General features: G+C 42.0%; 2 protein-coding genes across 2 annotated transcripts in view; one reads left to right on the top strand and one right to left on the bottom strand.

The window, feature by feature from the left end:
- The window catches only part of ELP1 (elongator acetyltransferase complex subunit 1), a 62,939-nt gene extending 52,737 nt beyond the window's left edge, over positions 1-10,202 (bottom strand). The window contains exons 1-6 of the mRNA XM_070795234.1: positions 9,932-10,202; positions 6,507-6,669; positions 5,949-6,101; positions 4,112-4,193; positions 3,396-3,476; positions 265-350 (exon numbers count right to left, since the gene is read on the bottom strand). Coding sequence (XP_070651335.1) covers positions 265-350; positions 3,396-3,476; positions 4,112-4,193; positions 5,949-6,101; positions 6,507-6,656 — 552 coding nt within the window. The 5' untranslated portion in view covers positions 6,657-6,669; positions 9,932-10,202. The remainder of the gene's footprint in view (positions 1-264; positions 351-3,395; positions 3,477-4,111; positions 4,194-5,948; positions 6,102-6,506; positions 6,670-9,931) is intronic.
- A 149-nt stretch (positions 10,203-10,351) lies between these two features.
- ABITRAM (actin binding transcription modulator) lies at positions 10,352-16,967 on the top strand. Its single transcript, XM_019966692.2, has 6 exons — positions 10,352-10,573; positions 12,194-12,245; positions 12,838-12,967; positions 15,583-15,659; positions 15,747-15,816; positions 15,905-16,967. Exons 1-6 carry the CDS (start codon positions 10,477-10,479, stop codon positions 16,040-16,042), a joined length of 564 nt encoding a protein of 187 aa, XP_019822251.1. The 5' UTR covers positions 10,352-10,476; the 3' UTR covers positions 16,043-16,967.
- The last annotated feature ends 793 nt before the right edge of the window (positions 16,968-17,760 follow it).

Consider the following 17,760-nt stretch of genomic DNA (forward strand, 5'->3'; position numbering starts at 1 on the left):
TGGTAGGCTGCAGTCCATGGGGTCGCTAGGAGTCGGACAGGACTGAGTGACTTCACTTTCACTTTTCACTTTCCTGCATTGGAGAAGGAAATGGCAAGCCACTCCAGTGTTCTTGCCTGGAGAATCCCAGGGACGGGGGAGCCTGGTGGGCTGCTGTCTCTGGGGTCGCACAGAGTCGGACACGACTGAAGCAACTTAGCAGCAGCGGCAGCAGAACTTCTATTTGTTCCAAACAAAGTTCTTTATCCATCAGACCAACCTTACCATTTGCATCTGAAAAGCTGCTTGCCTGCCTTCAGATCCATGGAACTGCGTCTCCTTCCTGCCCCAACCAACAGTGATGAACTTGCCTAGAGAACAATTGAGTGAGAACATGCAAGACAGTCAATAAGCTAAATAAAATAAGAGCCGATTCATGAAGTTGGGTCCTCTGAGACCTCTCAATAAACTGACCAGCAGTCAAGATGTTAAAAACCTATGTTCCACATTACATGCTCAGTGATTTTGAAGACTCTGAAATACCCTTATTTTGGAGCATTACTGCCATCATATATAAATTCCCTTGATGTCAGCCAGCAATCTGTTGCACTTTACAAGTAAGAATGAAACATGAAGAATCTATGTGATACCTCCATGGATAACAAAAACACGAAACACGAGAAGACGAAACACGAGAGCCGGTACTAAAATTCCAATTTTAAATGTTCAATTCGCTAAATGTATCCAACCTCTTTGCTAGTGATGGAGATCATAGATTATGGAATTCAACTCCTCAGAGAGACTGAGACACCCCCAGGGACAGAGGCCAAAATTACATCACAGGGCTTCTGCCTTTCAGGTTGGGCTTCTTTTTAAATCATAATGCTGAGCTTACTACATAAACCATAAAGTCAGAGTTGCTGAAATGATGCAGCTCTTCTGTTCTGGAAGTAGGATCTGGCATCCTCCAGCTGTAGAGGTCCAACAGAGATGTCCTCGAGAGCATCCATCCGATTCAGGACCCAATACCTCCTCCCTACAACTGACGCTGACAGTGCTAAAGCAGGGCTGCTTATAATTTCTATGAATTACGGCTGGCAGGACGGTTTCCTGTCCGCTTGGCTTGGGCACATCCAAGTACTGTATGGCTCACACCTCAGAGCATGCCCTGCTGTTGTATCCAAATAGTAGTGCCTATCCTGGTGCATGCCCCTGGGTTTCCACGCAAAAGTTTCCACAGAGAGGTAAAGGGTCTGGAGGGAAGCAAAAAACCTTTCCCAGTGGGAGATCAGATAATAGTGATGGGACTACTGCAGAAATCAGCAAACTACAGCCTGCATCATTACAAATAAACTTCTACTGGAACACAGCCAAACCCATTTCTTTACATATTATCTCTAAGTGCTTTCCCACTAGTCAGCATAGTTGGACAGTTCCAACAGAGACCACATGGCCTGTAAAGATGAAAAACATTACTTTCCAGCTCTTTACAAAACAAGTTTGACACTTGGGTTAGAAGAAAAATATCTATTCACCACTTTACACAGTGACTTTTTGTACTGACAAATGCATTTCTAAGACCCAAGACCCTGACTTGGACTCCTCCTCCTTTGATATACTCTATCAGACTTATGAAGTTGGCAGGATGAATGAGAACGCACTTTCCCATGCAAACCTGTGTGCTTCTGACCTCTACGACAACCTCTATGACTATCCTCAAAGCTGGCTGCCCCAGAGTCCCACCCTGGACCCTAGATCCAGCACCATACCTGCTCCCTGAGCTAGTAAAACTGTAGCTTCTGTTAGTGACTCCCAGTCCACAACTCTGGCTTCTGCTGAGCCATCAGCCCTTTCTAATTCACGTGCTTCGTGTGGTGATCCCATATGGCCCTTTAACAAATTCAAAACAGAACTCGCCACCCACCTCTTACAGACCACACTTCCCCATTTCCTCTCAGATACTGGCATCTTTATTTTCACAACCTGAGTTTCTGGCTACAGTCCAACTAAACTTTCTCCTTCACCTTATACACCCAAAGCCTATTTATTTCATTCTCTAAACTGGTATTTCTCAAACTAGCTAGGGCAAAAGAGGAACCAGGCACGTATATTCCAAAACTGTTTCTCATAATTCCAAACAATGTACTCCTATCTTCACTGAGAATCAAAACTTCCCTGCATTCTTCCCCTTTTCTAGTCCCACACCCACCTTCATCTCTCACCTGGGTTCCTGTAACAACCTCCTACCAGATCACCCTGTCTCCAGTCTCTTCCCTCTCTACCGATCAACCGAGCATCATCAAAACCTTTAATGACTGATCTCCTATAATTCAATGTCTAAATTCTCTATCAAACTGAATCAAAATCTCTCCCTTTTATATAATTCCACATCCATATCCGGTCACTAAGCAATGCTTAAGTATTCACAGTTGCCTGAATCAGTCAAGATGTGTCAAAGGCTTCTATGAAACATCCCTGCCTTGGAAAGAACTGATTCAGTTACTTGGACCACTCCCCAACCCTCAACCCTCGTCTACCCAACACCAGATAAGCCAGAGCTCAGCTCAAGTTGGCCTCCTCTGGGAAGTCTTCCCTCCCCATGACTCCTTTCTTCTCCTCATGCTACCCTAATACTTGCAATGTTCTGTTATTATTGAACTAACAGGACCCCTTAAGGGAAAAGCAGTTTTAGCCAGAGTATCAAACACACTGCTGGGTTCACAGTACCTACTCAAACATTATTTCTGAAAAAAAAAAAAAAAATATTTTTGAATGAAAAAATGAGTAGCAATTTTCTAAATGATTTCTTATTTGGCTGAACGAGAAGACAGGAGGTGAGAACTCAGCAAAATTTAAAATACCATCGCCCCTAATCCTCTCTTCAATCAAGCCAGCTACCTGGACCCTCAAGTTGGTCAGAGCTGCTTAGACTCAAGAAGCATCTCCACTCTTACTCTCTTCAATACTTCCACAGCCTAGTGCCCATTTCATCTCAGCTAGATCAGTGCAAGAAAACACTCTGATGGTTCCCATGACCATTCAGAACTAACCAATAGAACAGAAGTCAGCTCTTTATCCCACCTCTCTTGTATTTTCCCCCAAACTGTGTATCAGAAATGCTCTTATTCCAGCCAGTTTAGTCCTTTTCATCAAACCCCAAGACTAAGCCCATCAGGGGTTTGGGCAATAACAACCCAATCTATAAGCACAGATTATTATTTCCCGGTTACTGACAAAGCCGACTCTCAGACCTGAAGAGCCACCAGAGGTATGCCTTTTAAGAGCTGGAATGAACTGAAGGAACTGGGCTATCAGACACTTAATTAAGTCAGGGTTTAAGCTTCACAGCTCTTTGGGCTTATGACTATCAGTCTGCAAGAAAAGTCACAAAATGTTTCAGACAAAGTTATACTTACTTTCACCAAAATCATCCTGGTGGATTTGCTGTTCCATGATAGGTTCAAAGTCTTTTGTCATCATAATTAGGGTTTGTTGACCTTGAAGGAGCACAAACAAGAATGATTTTGTTCTCATTTAACAAATCTGCTGTTCTGTAAGTATCTACAGCACTGCAAGATACAGAGCTGAAGTGGAAGAATTTGTAATTGAAATAGGGAAGACAGATTTCATTCAAAATGTTCTGACGCTCATTAAAAAAAAAAGTTTTGACTGGGTAAGTCACCTGGTGCTTATTCTCAGCTATTTATGTATGTCAAGCTAACATAAAAGTGTACATAGCCCTTCCTCCTCCACTAACTGCAACTGTTCAGTCACCAAGATACCTCTTTGAGTGTATAGCTCATCAGGGTGCTAGTTTACAGAATCTCAGCCGGAATGAAAAGACTTATAGGAAAAAAAAAAAAAGGACCGGAAGAGCAGTTTTCAGAATCAGTTTATTTTATACAGCAACTCTTCCTCTTAAGAGTATATTAAAACAAACATTGCTGACATTTTAAACTATAACTACAGACTTCACAGCAACTTTTTAAAACAATGTGTTAAGAAGTAAAACTTACCTCAATTGTTTCAAGAAATGTTTTTTTAAAATCTAAGCACCCTAAAACTTAAGTCTTTGAGCTGTCAGGAGTCATGTCTTATAAAGTCACGAGTTAGTGACCAGTGACATGCTTACCTGTGGCAAGCAGCAGCAGCTCTTGGTCAGGACTCCAACTCATGACAGAGATACCACTGGCTACACTCCCGACACATTCCAGCTGAGAGAGACATTTTAAAATGTTAAGAGAAATATGAAAATATAAGCACCCTGATAAATGTTTATTATGACCTTAACAAAATAATTCACAACACACCAAGATGAAATTAAGCAATAAACATTTATTCAGTAACAGATATTAAAAGACCAGGTGTGATACAGATCATGGGGACTGGATGTGATGACGGCCACTCCATTCCTCCCATTAAGGAGATAAAAGATGCCTCTACAGTAGGGTGAGGGCTGTAACTGAGGTCTCCAGGAATTAAGTGGGGACTCAGAGCAGAGAATGACAAATGGCCCAGGTTAGTTCAGGAAAGGCTCTCTGAGGAGGTGCTTTAAAGGGTAGAAACAGTCTCCAGGAATTAAGTGGGGACTCAGAGCAGAGAATGACAAATGGTCCAGGTTAGTTCAGGAAAGGCTCTCTGAGGAGGTGCTTTAAAGGGTAGAAACAGGGCTAGGAAGAAGAGACCGGCGGGGGTGGGGGTGGGGGTGGGGCTGGGAAATGTGGTGTTGAGGCATAAAATTATAAAAAAGAGCAGTTAAAAATCAGCTGCCACTAAAGCATAAGGTATACAGGGATGATAGGGGTGGGAGGTGAGGCTAAAAAGGAATTTGGCAAACAGACAGTGAACTGTCTGATAAGGACAAGAAGGAACATGGATTCTGTCTTACAGACACGTTGATGCCATAAATAGGGAGATCAGCACCATCTGACGGAGACCAGCGGATTACAGGAGCTCGGTAATTAGGAAAAAATTCTACAAAATGTTTTACAAGTAAAAGAATACCTTTTAAATGTGAGAAATACCAATTTATACTGGATGGCTTTGATGTTTCTTACCATGAACTGAGAGGAAGATTTATTATTGTACTAAATGGAACCGTTAAAAGCAAAGGTACCAGATTTAGACTGCCAGGATTCAAATCTCACCCGAAAACTGTTTGACCTTGGCCTAGCCTCAATTTCCTTTTCTGAAGAATGAGGAAACAACAATCTACTTCATAAAGTTATAATGAAAAATTACAAAATTCATGTAATTCTGATGAAAAATACTTTAAAAAGTGCCTGGCACAGTGTAAACCTTCAGTAAATGCCAGCTGTTATTATTATCCCACGGTTAGTAATATAACTCTTGTGACACATCAATGTTAAAGAGATCACAGCTAAGGGAGTTATTAACAAAGTTTAAAAAGCTATCAAGGCAAGTAAAGAAATTCAGAAACTCAGCCTTATGCTAGAGTAGAGAAGGAGGCACGTCATTGAAATCTATCACCTCTGATAGTCATAAAATGTGCACAAAATGAACACGTATCACCTTAGTACCTGCAGTTCAGGGACTCTACAGTCAGTCATCAAAGAGAGGCCTATCAGCATTCGTAACAGAAAACACGAGCCATCTAAACATCCCAAAGACTTCCTAAACTGAGAAGTAAGGGTTACAACTCGGGATCGGATTGTAGCAAGAGGGGAGCCACACCACACAAGAATGGGTTTGAGGTTTGAGGTTTTGTTCTTATCTGGAATGCTCTCATTGTTAATAGATGCAGCAGACAAAACTGAGTTTAAGAAGAATCCTGAAACCATGCCAACAGTTTTCTGTAAAGAACTGTAAAATGCAAAGACTCTAATTTGCAAAATGCCTAAATATTATGGCTCCCGATATTGTAAACATCTGTGAAAAACTAGTGACATACCAAAAAAAGACGTTTGAGGATGCCTGAGATTTCCTCCTCCCTGGTCTCTCTTGCTTACCTGGTGTGTGTTGAGATTACAAAGCAGGACATCTCCAGAAGCTGTGGCCACACACACAGACTCCTGATCCAGCAAGTCCTGAATACCAATGATGCAGCCACTTCCATCCTCTGGGAGAAAGCCTTCTGCCACCAAAGGAATTTCATGTTTCACCTTTCACCAAGACAAACAAGCAAATTAAGTAAATCTACTTTCAAGAACAATTCATAACATTTCTAGAAGTAAAACATTTTTTTAATGTTTCTTTTATAATACAAAAGCTTTCAAAAATTTTTTTCCTAGATTAAAATCCAAACTTTCACTTGAGAAATATCACAACACTACCATCTTTAACAAAGAAAACAGTTAATATGCTTCTTTTGCCAAGCAAACATAAAACAAATACCTGGTCTCTTTGGAGATACCCAATAAAACATGAAGCTAAAAACTATGATTTTCTAAAATCTACAGTCGGGAGAAAAGGGACTAAGAATGTCATCACCTAAAATACATTAGTAGCAAAATATAATTAAGGGGAGATATCAGAATTCACCCAAATAACCTCCATCAGTAATTTACCTCTCTCGTGACAGGGTCTACCTCCACCAGTCCATGCTCTGAGCCGATGAGCACTGTCGCCTGCTCGGCTCGGAGACAGAGGCACCGTGGTTTCCCTTGAGCCTGAATATCCCTGAACTCCAGGCTCCGAAGTAACTTTAGATTCCTCATGATGAAGCAATGCCTTAAAAAAGTACAAATACCCTTAGTGAAGCTTTAATTTCTCTGAGAAATAAAAACAGCTTTATAACAACAAATGACACTCCAGTACAAGCAAAATGATTCAGGGAGCAGAGAAGTCAGAATTATCAGAAAAAAAAAAAATTAAAAGATGTAATCTGAACCCCCAGAGAGATAAGTGGTAGCAACCTAACCAATTGTTTAAATCTAGAGTCTACAAAGTGAGGCTGTGAAATCTATTTTACATTCTCACTCTTTGGAAGAGGCAAGATTCTCAACTTCAGAATTTTTTCTTCAAAAAAGATTTAACATCAGTTACTTTGCAAGGAAGCAAAGAACACAATGAATGAGAAAACATGTTACTTTTGCACATGAGGATATCTTTGTAACTTGACAGATTTACAACATTGTATAAAAGTCTACATGTATACATACTTGGCAGTTGGAGAAAATACAATTACTTTAATATCACCACCTACATTTATAAACTGGCTTTTTATCTTAATTAAAAAGTTAAAATTGAAATCAAACATAGAAATAAAGAAAAGCATTTACTGCTCTCAGAGAGAAAAGACACTACGAAATTACAATAGGATCCTTCAAAACGATGATCAACAATTGGAGGAGCTTGATAACCTGATATCACTACTTCACGTAACTCCACTTTTCTGGTCTCGTTTTCGCCAGGGCAACAGAAAAGCTGAGAAATGAATGATCAACAGGAAATATACTTTGGTTTAGGCAAAATCAGACTTGCTTTAATGCACAACATTATCTAAAAGGGGAAAAAAAAAGCTTATATGCTAGATATTTATATCCAGACCGCTTTAAGGTTTATAAGGAGAATTCCGTAACTTATGTTAGGAGTGACAATTACATAGACCACACGGGCCTAATTGTCACCTTAATCCAAGGTGAATTCTCTCAGCTTGCATTTTGTACACATGACAATGAGAGAATATATACAGGTCATTTCTTATACTACACAGCAGATTAAGCGCAGTTTGAATGAGGCAACATAAAATGTGAGTTAAGAGGAAGTCAAGACCACACGTGGTAGAAGCGAGGAAGAGAATCAAGGCAGACGATGGTTTTGTAAGGTTTCACGACATATATATTTAAGAATTTCTGGGAATTCTTTGAACCCGTATTCTACCATGCAAACTTTTAATGTAGATCTAATCCTGTATAGAAAGCCTGCGTTTTTTCAAAGAATATAAAAATTACATTATCTTTCATCTAAAGACACCACAAAGATGACCACTGACATAGATCTGAAAGGACAGGAAGATGTGAGACGAGAGAACGTCTGGGCTAGAGGCGGGGAAACAAGGAACAGCAAGAGATGAAAACAGGCGACAGGGGATGAGATGTATTTCATGCTGGTTTAGCTAATTATGCTGTTATTTTGCCATGATAAGATCATCAAAATGTCTTCCTGTAAACTTGCATTCTATTCATCAATACCCTCTGGACCCAGCATAATTTGGAAGGTAAAGGCACAAGGTGAGGACTCCCTTTTTCCTGCAACCTTGCTGTTCCAGTCAATGCCGCCCCAGCAATGGACCCTCCTCCTTCCAGGGGCCCTTGGTCCCAGTCTCTAGCACTCCCAGGACCAGCCTGGTAACAACCACCCCAGAGGTACCAGCACTAACCAGACAGGTGCCCCTCCAGGTGCTGGACATCTACTAACACGGAGCTCCTCCTCTGAGCTCTGGAGTTGTCAACACCAGCTTTACAATGTCTCTCATCTAAGGTTAAGTCATGACAACCCCAATGGCTTCCCTTGTTTTGAGCGTCAGATCTAGCTAAGCGCTGTAACTTCTTCCGTCAGTTTACTTTTTAGTTATTTCACTGCTCCTTTCTGCTTTTTGTTCTTCCAGGAGCTACTTAACCACTTCTTCTGATTAAATTCTGTTGAAATACAGTGTGTTTTCTGCTTTCCTGCCTAGACCCTAACTGACAGACATAGCGAACAACCTGAGTTCTCAAATCACTGAGCTTTCAATATCACCAGCCAAGGGCAGCTCATCGTTCATCCCCCTTCTCCCCAACCCTCCCAGCCCTAAAACGAACTTCTCTAAATTTTCACACCCATCATCTTTTTCCTTTATCTTCTCAGAAGTGTCCTATTCCTTTACAAGACCAGGAAAGGAGAACCCTCCAAACTCCCAGGACCTCAGCTTATCAGTCCCATTTTTTTTTTTTACATCTGCAATCTCCAACTCCCCTGCCCTCAATGACTCACCCTTTCTCAGCCCACTAACGTGCTAAAGATCTCACCACACCATAGATCAATCCTTGATCCTCTCTGAAATTCTGACAGTGCCTCTATTTTCTTCCCTTGCTCCTCATCCATCCACTTCTTATCTATCATGTCCATGACTATAAGTACCAAACAGATCATTAATATGCTTATTAGATCTAAATGTTTAGCCCTGACCCTCCCCAAACTGAACATTAAACTCACATTTTCAACCTTCTACTGTTATTACAAGGATTTCTCAAATGCACATCAAATGCAACTTATTAAATGGCTTACTATCCTCGATCAAATTAGTTTCCCCGCTGGGGACATGGCATTTCTACTTTCTCTGTCTTTCAAGTTGAAACAGTGTTTGCTTTCCTTTTGCCCACATTTTCATAGTAAACTATTCACTGGTTACCGCCCTGCCTGTCAATGGACGGTTTGAATCCTTTACATAGTACGTAACCCTACCATCGGCTACTGAGCACTAAGTGCTAATTCTGGACAAAGAAGACTACAGTCACTGCCTCCACAGAGGTCACAGGGGAGAGGGCCACCTAGGATACCATAAAACATGGAGAAGCACACGGACGACATTTCCAAGAAAAAGTCGCAGGTGCCCGAAGGGGCTCGCAACACATCATCTGAATTTCTCCGACCGGGTCTCTCTCAACTGCATTGTTAGACTTTAATTGGTGCATTAACTGGTTCAGCTGTATTGTCCGCCACTGCAAGGAATCCGGAGCTTGGGTAAAGTGCGCGGCTTGGGGAGCAGCAGGTCATTCCCCGCCTGCCACGCCGCGTGGAGCCTTCTGATGGCCGCGGGTGCAGCAGGTGGCAACTCGGCAGACAGAGAACTCAAGGCTCGAGGTGGTCACGCCGCACTTCACTCTGGGGCCTGCAGCAGGCAGCGGCAGAGTGCTTGGGGAATCTCTTCATCGGGACACCCTCTGGAGGACAGGGCCCGTTTCTGTGGCCCCCACCCTCCCCACCCCACCTAGGCCGCTCGAGCGCTCACCTGCGCCGCACTCCGTGGACCCCGAGGACCTCCCCCGCCAAAGAGCTGTGCGTCCGCCCTGGGTCGCGCACTCGCCTCTGTCCGCTGCTCTTGAGCTCGCGCGGCGTGCACTCTGTCGCCGTGCCGCTCGACCCGCTCCAGTAGTGGCTGAAGCGGGGCCTAGGAGAGGCTAGCCGCGGGACCCTAACGAGCGAGCAACATCAGCTATTACCCGACCGGAGCTGCGCGGGAGTGAGGTCACGAGGAGGAGGGGGCGTGGCCCGCCTTCTTCGGTGCCTGGCGAAGTACCGTAAGGAGCTGCGCTGGCCACCTCCCCCTACCGCTACGTCTTCCTGCCCAGCCTATTGTATTTGACCTCTGCTTTGACGTCATATGCCAAAGCTCAATAATTGGGCCGGTAGGCGGAGCCTGCGGGATTGGAGGAGCAGCGCGCTTGCGCACATCGCGTGTCTCCGGCCACACGCCGGAAAGACGCCCTACTCCTGGGTCCGCGGGAGGAAGTGTCCGGGTCCCGGAGGGCGGGGTTTGCAGCCTTGGAGGTCGCCATGACTACCGAGCCCAAGGACCCTGTGGCCGACTTGGCTCCCGAGCCTGCGGTGCCGTCGCTTGTGGATCGTTACTTTACTCGCTGGTACAAAGCAGGTAAGTGAGGAATGATGTTCGTCTCTCCTGGGCCCCATTGGCAATATGATGACAGATCATAAGCCACGCGCACTCTCCCCACAGCGGAAGGAACTGGATCTCTGTTCCCCTCTAGGCCAAGGGAATGCAGAGACATGGAAAAACAGCAGGGTGCATTCTGGGGAGGGTGAGTGCAGTGCGAGTTCAGGAGGGTGGGTTACTTGGGGGAAGATGATAGATCTCGGTGAGATCTCCGAGGGAGATAGGAACTGGCTTCCAATCTCCTTGAGTACCTAAAGGGTTTTAAGGGACTCAGTGCACCATAAAATGATTTAAACAATCAGGTCGAAACTAAGCTAGAGGCATAGGGAGTGAGAAAAGAGTGTGGGTTAGAAAGAGGCATTTAGATAGCAGATGCTTCTAATTGTTTTGCTGGAGAAGACTCTTGAGAGTCCCTTGGACAGCAAAATCAAACCAGCCAATCCTAAAGGAAATCTGCTCCGAATGTTCATTGGAAGGACTGATGTTGAAGCTCCAATACTTTAGCCACCTGATGCAAAAAGCCAACTCATTGGAAAAGACCCTGATGCTGGAAAAGATTGAAGCAAGAGAAGTGGGGGGGGGGGGGGGGGGGGCAGGTGACAGGATGTGGTGGTTGGACGGCATCACCAACTCAATGGGCATGAGTTTGAACAAACGCCCAGAGATAGTGAAGGACAGCGAAGCCTGGTGTGCTGCAGTCCATGGAGTGGCAAAGAGTCAGACACAGCTGAGCTACTGAACAACAGGAAAGCCTAATCTATTACACTTTGCCACTTCCTGGTGGCTCAGTGGTAAAGAATCTGCCTACAATGCAGGCAACCCCAGGTTCGATCCCTGGGTCGGGAAAATCCCCTGGAGAGGGGAATGGCAACCCACTCCAGTATTCTTGCCTGAAAAATCCCAGGGACAGAAGAGCCTGGTGGGCTACAGTCCATGGGGTCGCAAAGAGTTGAACACGACTGAGTGACTAACATACACTTACAAGTAGGTATCCTATTGGAGAGCTTCTGTGTACCTTCAAATAAGATGGGAGCATCACTGGAGACCCTCCTCCACATCCTTGCTTATATTCATTCAGAGATAATAGGTGTAATCATTTTTTGCAATATTGAAATATTTTATAATAGCATATGTCTTATTGGCCAAATTTTGTGTAACCAACCATCAGGTTTATCCTAGATTGAGGGACTTCGTGGAATGCATGAGTTTGAGTGCTAACATGAGGACAGTCCTGGGCAAACCAAGATGAGTTACTCTAAAATTGACCAAGAAAACATGTGCTACTATATTAAAAAGATGCATCACTAATCATCACTTTTTTTTCTAATAGAATTAACGAGTATAATCATTTTAAAGTGAGGATAAAACAAGATGGAGCAAAGAATTAACATCACTTTGACATTGAATGAATGATTCCATCTGGTCCAGATTTAACTCCTTTATAGGAAGCCTTTAGGTGTATCTTTTTGAGTAATGAGGGGATACCAGTGACATATGTATCTAGTCTTCACAATTAACTATCTTTATGAACCAAAGAAAGTACCACACAGTGGCAGTAAATACTGACTCAAGAGCCATAGACGCATTCATTTCTTCTAGATGTCAAAGGAAAACCCTGTGAAGACCACTGTATACTACAGCACTCTAACCGGTAAGCAAATTGGAAATTTTAAATTATTAAAAAAATTTTTTTTTCTGATATTGTAGCCTGGTATGGTCTTATACTGAATATTCACTAAATTATTATCTTCCACTGTGTAGAGATGGTATTATATATATAATAGGCGTTTAGTTGACAAGAATGAGTTTTTCAATGCTTACACTAAACAAGTAAACTTGATTACTCAGACATCCAAATGGAGGACCATACCCTTAGTCAGCCAGCTACTACTTCAAGTAACCAGCCCGTGCCTAATCGTGGAATTGCCCGAGCCCATGGAGAGGGCCAGGGTGGAAACACAGATGTACATATGATGCCTCAGTGCTATCTAACACCTTGGTACTCTCCCCTTTTAGGGGAAGGAAATTCAATCCCATTTTCTCCATTTTTATTATTGTATTCTTCAGTTAAGCTCCAATAGTAGCTGGGGGAAAAAAATGCGGGGGAGGGGTGGGTGGGGAGGGAATGACAGGTTGACTAAACAAATGTCAGCTCAGCTCTTCTTGTGCCAGTAGGAATACTATGTTATAGGAGGAAGAATTATACCATGCAGTAATATTGGATCAATTTTTGCCCCTCATAGAATATGTGTCATCACGTTGGCAGGATCTCATCCAGTTCTTCAAAGTGGAAAAACAATTAAAAGCATTTCTTATCAAATCAGTACCAACTGTAGCAGACTTCAGAACAAAGTCTCTGGGAAATTTAAGCGGGTATGTACCTGTATTTCTTTACTTAAATCCTCTATTATCAGAATAATGATAGAGCCAGTCAGTCTTATAACCAGCAATATATACTCAGCGCACTTCCCTGGCAGCTAGAGATGATTTTAAGAATCATCTTGAACTTTTAACTCAAAGAAATTTTCAGACCAAAAAGATAAGGTATTTCAAAAGGTATATTACCTGTCATATAGGCTCTGCACCACCATCCCTACCATCCCCAGGATAAAGGATGGAGAAAGTGGGCCTTTGAAAGAATAACTCTAATACCAATATAAGAAAATATTTTGTCCCTTCTAATTTTATTAAACCAGTATGTCAAATTTTATAAACTCTAGATCAATGCTTTTTTGTCACATATTTTCACATGTGAATTTAAAAGAGAAAAACACAGTTCTGGGGTAGTGAAAAAAAAATCAGTCTTAAAATACACAGTATTTGCTTCATATCATTTCCTATTCCTAAATCATTGCCAGTTTAGTACACATCTAGCTATACTTTCTTCTCCAAATAGTGTTCAGTTATATAAAAATGTTACCTCTATCCTCTACAACTCTATGCAAGACCAATATTATTAAAGGAGGGTATCACACCAAGGACAATTCAATACCATACTAAAATATCCTGACAAAGCCCCCAGATAGGAAAGTTTGAGTAGATGACTTCAGTTCAGTTCAGTTCAGTCGTTTAGTCGTGTCCAACTCTTTGCAACCCCATGGACTGCAGCACGCTGGGCCCCCCTGTCCATCACCAACTCCCGGAGTTTACTCAAACTCATGTCCATGGAGTCGGTGATGCCATCCAACCATCTCATCCTCTGTCGTCCCCTTCTCCTCCTGCCCTCAACCTTTCCCAGCATCAGGGTCTTTTCAAATGAGTCAGTTCTTTGCATCAGGTGGCCAAAGTATTGGAGTTTCAGCTTCAACATCAGTCCTTCCAATGAACATTCAGGACTGATTTCCTTTAGGATGGACTGGATGGATCTCCTTGCAGTCCAAGGGACTCTCAAGAGTCTTCTCCAACACCACAGTTCAAAAGCATCAATTCTTCGGCGCTCAGCTTTCTTCACAGTCCAACTCTCACATCCATACATGACTATTGGAAAAACCATAGCCTTGACTAGATGGACCTTTGATGGCAAAGTAATGTCTCTGCATTTTAATATGCTATCTAGGTTGGTCATAACTTTTCTTCCAAGGAGTGTCTTTTAATTTCATGGCTGCAGTCACCATCTGCAGTGATTTTCATTTATTGAGTTCATACAAAGAGTTTCTGCTAATTACCCTCACTGTTCTGTAAGACCCTTGTTTATACTAGGCCTAAAGGCCTCTAATAACCTGCCTTATAATTATTTTTTTCCTCCTCATTCAAGAAGAAAATGGACTTTAAAAAGCATGGACCATTCTTTGAAATCTACAAACTACAAGTAACAGTTGGTGCTTCTGATGTTCCTGTGATAAATCTTTGTCCAAAACAAATAACAATGTAACACCATTGTTACAACTGAGGAACAGAGAGGGACCTGCATATGGAACCCTCTGTAGATAAACTTTGATTGGATCTCAGCACTGCTCATCATTTATTCTCCTAAGGGAGGTGACAACAAGGGGTTAAAACACTTCTTTTTGACACAGACCCAGTGGTAGAGAAACCATCTAGGATGAATCTCTAACTGCTTCTCCCAAAAGTGGGAGTCACACTGACTAGTATTTTGAAACAAAGTCACCACATACCAGAGAAGTGAAGCGTGTGCTAACACCACCTGAATACTGTCTAATAATACTGTGAGTGGTAAAGAGGCCCTAAAGAACAGTATCTAGACCTCAAATGTTCACTGCAATAAAAATTCCTGGAAGGAAAGAGCAACACATGAGACATGCCTGCATCCATTTCCTGTGAGCCTTCTTGTAGGCATTTGTCAGAACCTCTCCTGATACATCCATACAGTGGAGTACATGAAACTAAAACCATGCCATGACATTCAGACTGAAGTCAAAATGCAGTATTCACTAGTGGGAGATGGGGTAAGGAGTAAATTACTCCTAACTGCTCCTGAAAACTTTTCTGTTCTCCACATTTTCCTGAAAGTGCATTTTTAAAAAAATTAGAACAAAGATCCCTCTTCAAAAAGCCTTAGTGATTGACCCTAATAAAGAAGTCCTTTCATATATTAAAGTTCTAATATAAAACTAAGTGGGAATCTTAATGAAACTTTGTATGACATTGCTGTCGTTTGCTATAATATTGGATTTTATATTGTTTATTGATAAGATTTCCCTGCCCTTTGGATATCTTTACACTTGGATATATGGAGCTTTCTCATATACAGTTAAATATAATGTATAATAAAATATATTCTTAATATGTAACTAAACTATTATCACGTGTGTCTGACTGCTTTTACCCCTAGAGCTTAGGATGTTACCTGACCCGTAGCAGGCATTTAATATATAAATGTTTGAAGAAATGAATTTTTTTTCTGTGCTTTACTCATTTTTACTTAAAACACGAATTCCAGGAATATATGCTGTTGTAACACTGAGGGCTGCCTCTCAAAGAAAAATGAAAATGCACATCAATTAATTTTTCTTCCCTTTTATTACCAGGGGGCACAGTTTCTCACAGAACTTGCACCTCTGTGTAAGATTTACTGCTCAGATGGAGAAGAATATACCATATCTAGGTAAGTTACTTTTGAACTGCAACTTTGGAGAAACAAAGGAGGTTAATATTTTTCTTCAAAACAATTTTTTTTTTTTTTTTTAACTAGCTGTGTTAGAGGACGGTTGATGGAAGTGAATGAAAACATTCTCCATAAACCATCTATTCTTCAAGAGAAGGTAAAAAGGGCTGGGGAAGTAGGAGCCCATCCAGCACTTCTTATTTTATTTTTGTACCATTCAACATTAAATATTGTTTCCTTTCTAGCCATCTACTGAGGGCTACATTGCAGTTGTGTTGCCTAAATTTGAAGAAAGTAAAAGCATAACAGAAGGGTTACTGACACAAAAGGAGTACGAAGAAGTTGTGGTGAAACGCCTCAGAGCCACAACAGCTGCCTCGTGAGGGCCGAGGCCTGAGACGGAGAGAGCAGCACCGCCTCCTTGTCCTCACTGGCCTAGTCCGCGCTCCGAGGACGGACCAGCCCGGGCGAAGCTGACCTCACACCCGGCCGCCGCAGGGAGGCCCGGTCTGAAAACCTGACCAAGTTTTCCTTCTTTGTCTAGCATAACAAGCCTCAGTTCTACTTTGTCTTCCACCTCCCAGATCTGACTACCCATGTACTCACTCACTCTGTTCTTCTCTTGCTTTTCTCTAACTAGCAAGCAAGAGATGTTTTCCTGGTTAAAAACCAACAAACAAAGCATTTTGAGGAAAAATATACTCATCATCCTGTACCCCATTAATAAGTACTACGTTTTGACATAATTCTGTTTGAATGTTATAACATGCTAATTGTTTTTGCCTCAATTTTCCGTCATGTTGAAGCTGAAGACAACCGGCCTTTCTTCCCCAGTCTGCTTCAGTGTGACACCACCGAAACGTCTGGTCTTACTTAGGTTGCCAAGAAGAGGCAAGGGTGTAGTTTGCCTTCTCTGTTCCTACAGGTTGGCCTTCAGCTCTGAACAATGTAGCACTGGCTTCTTAATGGGGACACATGAAAAGGCCTGAAAGGGGCTTTGCTAACATGGAAGTATAAGCATGTGGTGTTAAGTAACACGTGTATTTGTGGTCACTCATTCTCACACTTCAGTTACAGGATAACCAGTGAAGAAGTTATTATACTTCACAGACACAGATGCCTTTGAACAGAAAAAAAGCTTTCATATTTAAAGAAACAAAAATCTATGAATTTATGGTTTAAGATTATATATTTATAATGAATTTCAAATAAAAGGGCTTTTTAAATTGTTATTTTTCCTTAAGGGCTGCAATGCATACAAACATACAAATATTTGTTTTTAAATAAAAGTTACCATTGATGTGTAAATTCTTTTGGACTTCCATCATCTTTTGCTGTTCAAGTTCTAAGTTATCCCTTTCCCATCCCCCACTTGCACTCTGACCTGGACGTGAAACAATGGACTGGTTAAAAATTGGAAAAGGAGTACTTCAACACTGTATATTGTCACTCTGCTTATTTAACTTATATGCAGAGTATATCATGAGAAACACTGGGCTGGATGAAACACAAGCTGGAAGCAAGATTGCCAGGAGAAATAGCAATAACATCAGATATGCAGATGACACCACCCTTATGGCAAAAAGTGAAGAGGAACTAAAAAGCCTCTTGATGAAGGTGAAAGAGGAGAGTGAAAAAGCTGGCTTAAAACTCAGCATTCAAAAAACGAAGATGGCATCTGTCCCATCACTTCGTGGCAAACAGATGGTGAAAAAATGGAACAGTGACAAAGTCTTTCTTTTCTTGGGCCCCAAAATCATTGTGGACAGTGACTCCAGCCATGAAATTAAAAGACACTTGCTCCTTGGAAGAAAAACTATGACAAATCTAGACAGCATATTAAAAAGCTGAGACATCACTTTGCTGTCCAAGGTCCCCGTATAGTCAAAGCTATGGTTTTTCCAGCAGTCACGTATGGATGTGAGAGTTGGACCATAAAGAAGGCTGAGTGCCAAAGAATTGATGCTTTCAAACTGTAGTGCTAGAGAAGACTCTTGAGAGTCCCTTGGACAGCAAGGAGATCAAACCAGTCAATCTTAAAGGAAATCAACCCTGAATATTCATTTTAAGAACTGATGCTGAAACTCCAATACTTTGGCTA

Source organism: Bos indicus, chromosome 8 (genome assembly GCF_029378745.1).
Source record: "Bos indicus isolate NIAB-ARS_2022 breed Sahiwal x Tharparkar chromosome 8, NIAB-ARS_B.indTharparkar_mat_pri_1.0, whole genome shotgun sequence".
NCBI lineage: Eukaryota > Metazoa > Chordata > Mammalia > Artiodactyla > Bovidae > Bos > Bos indicus.

Excerpts from the sequence above, each read along its gene's own strand:
- ABITRAM (XM_019966692.2), top strand. The coding sequence starts at position 10,477 with ATGACTACCGAGCCCAAGGACCCTGTGGCCGACTTGGCTCCCGAGCCT. Across the intron at positions 12,968-15,582 it reads TCTCTGGGAAATTTAAGCGG|GGGGCACAGTTTCTCACAGA; the intron begins GTATGTACCTGT and ends TTTTATTACCAG. Across the intron at positions 15,817-15,904 it reads CATCTATTCTTCAAGAGAAG|CCATCTACTGAGGGCTACAT; the intron begins GTAAAAAGGGCT and ends TTTCCTTTCTAG.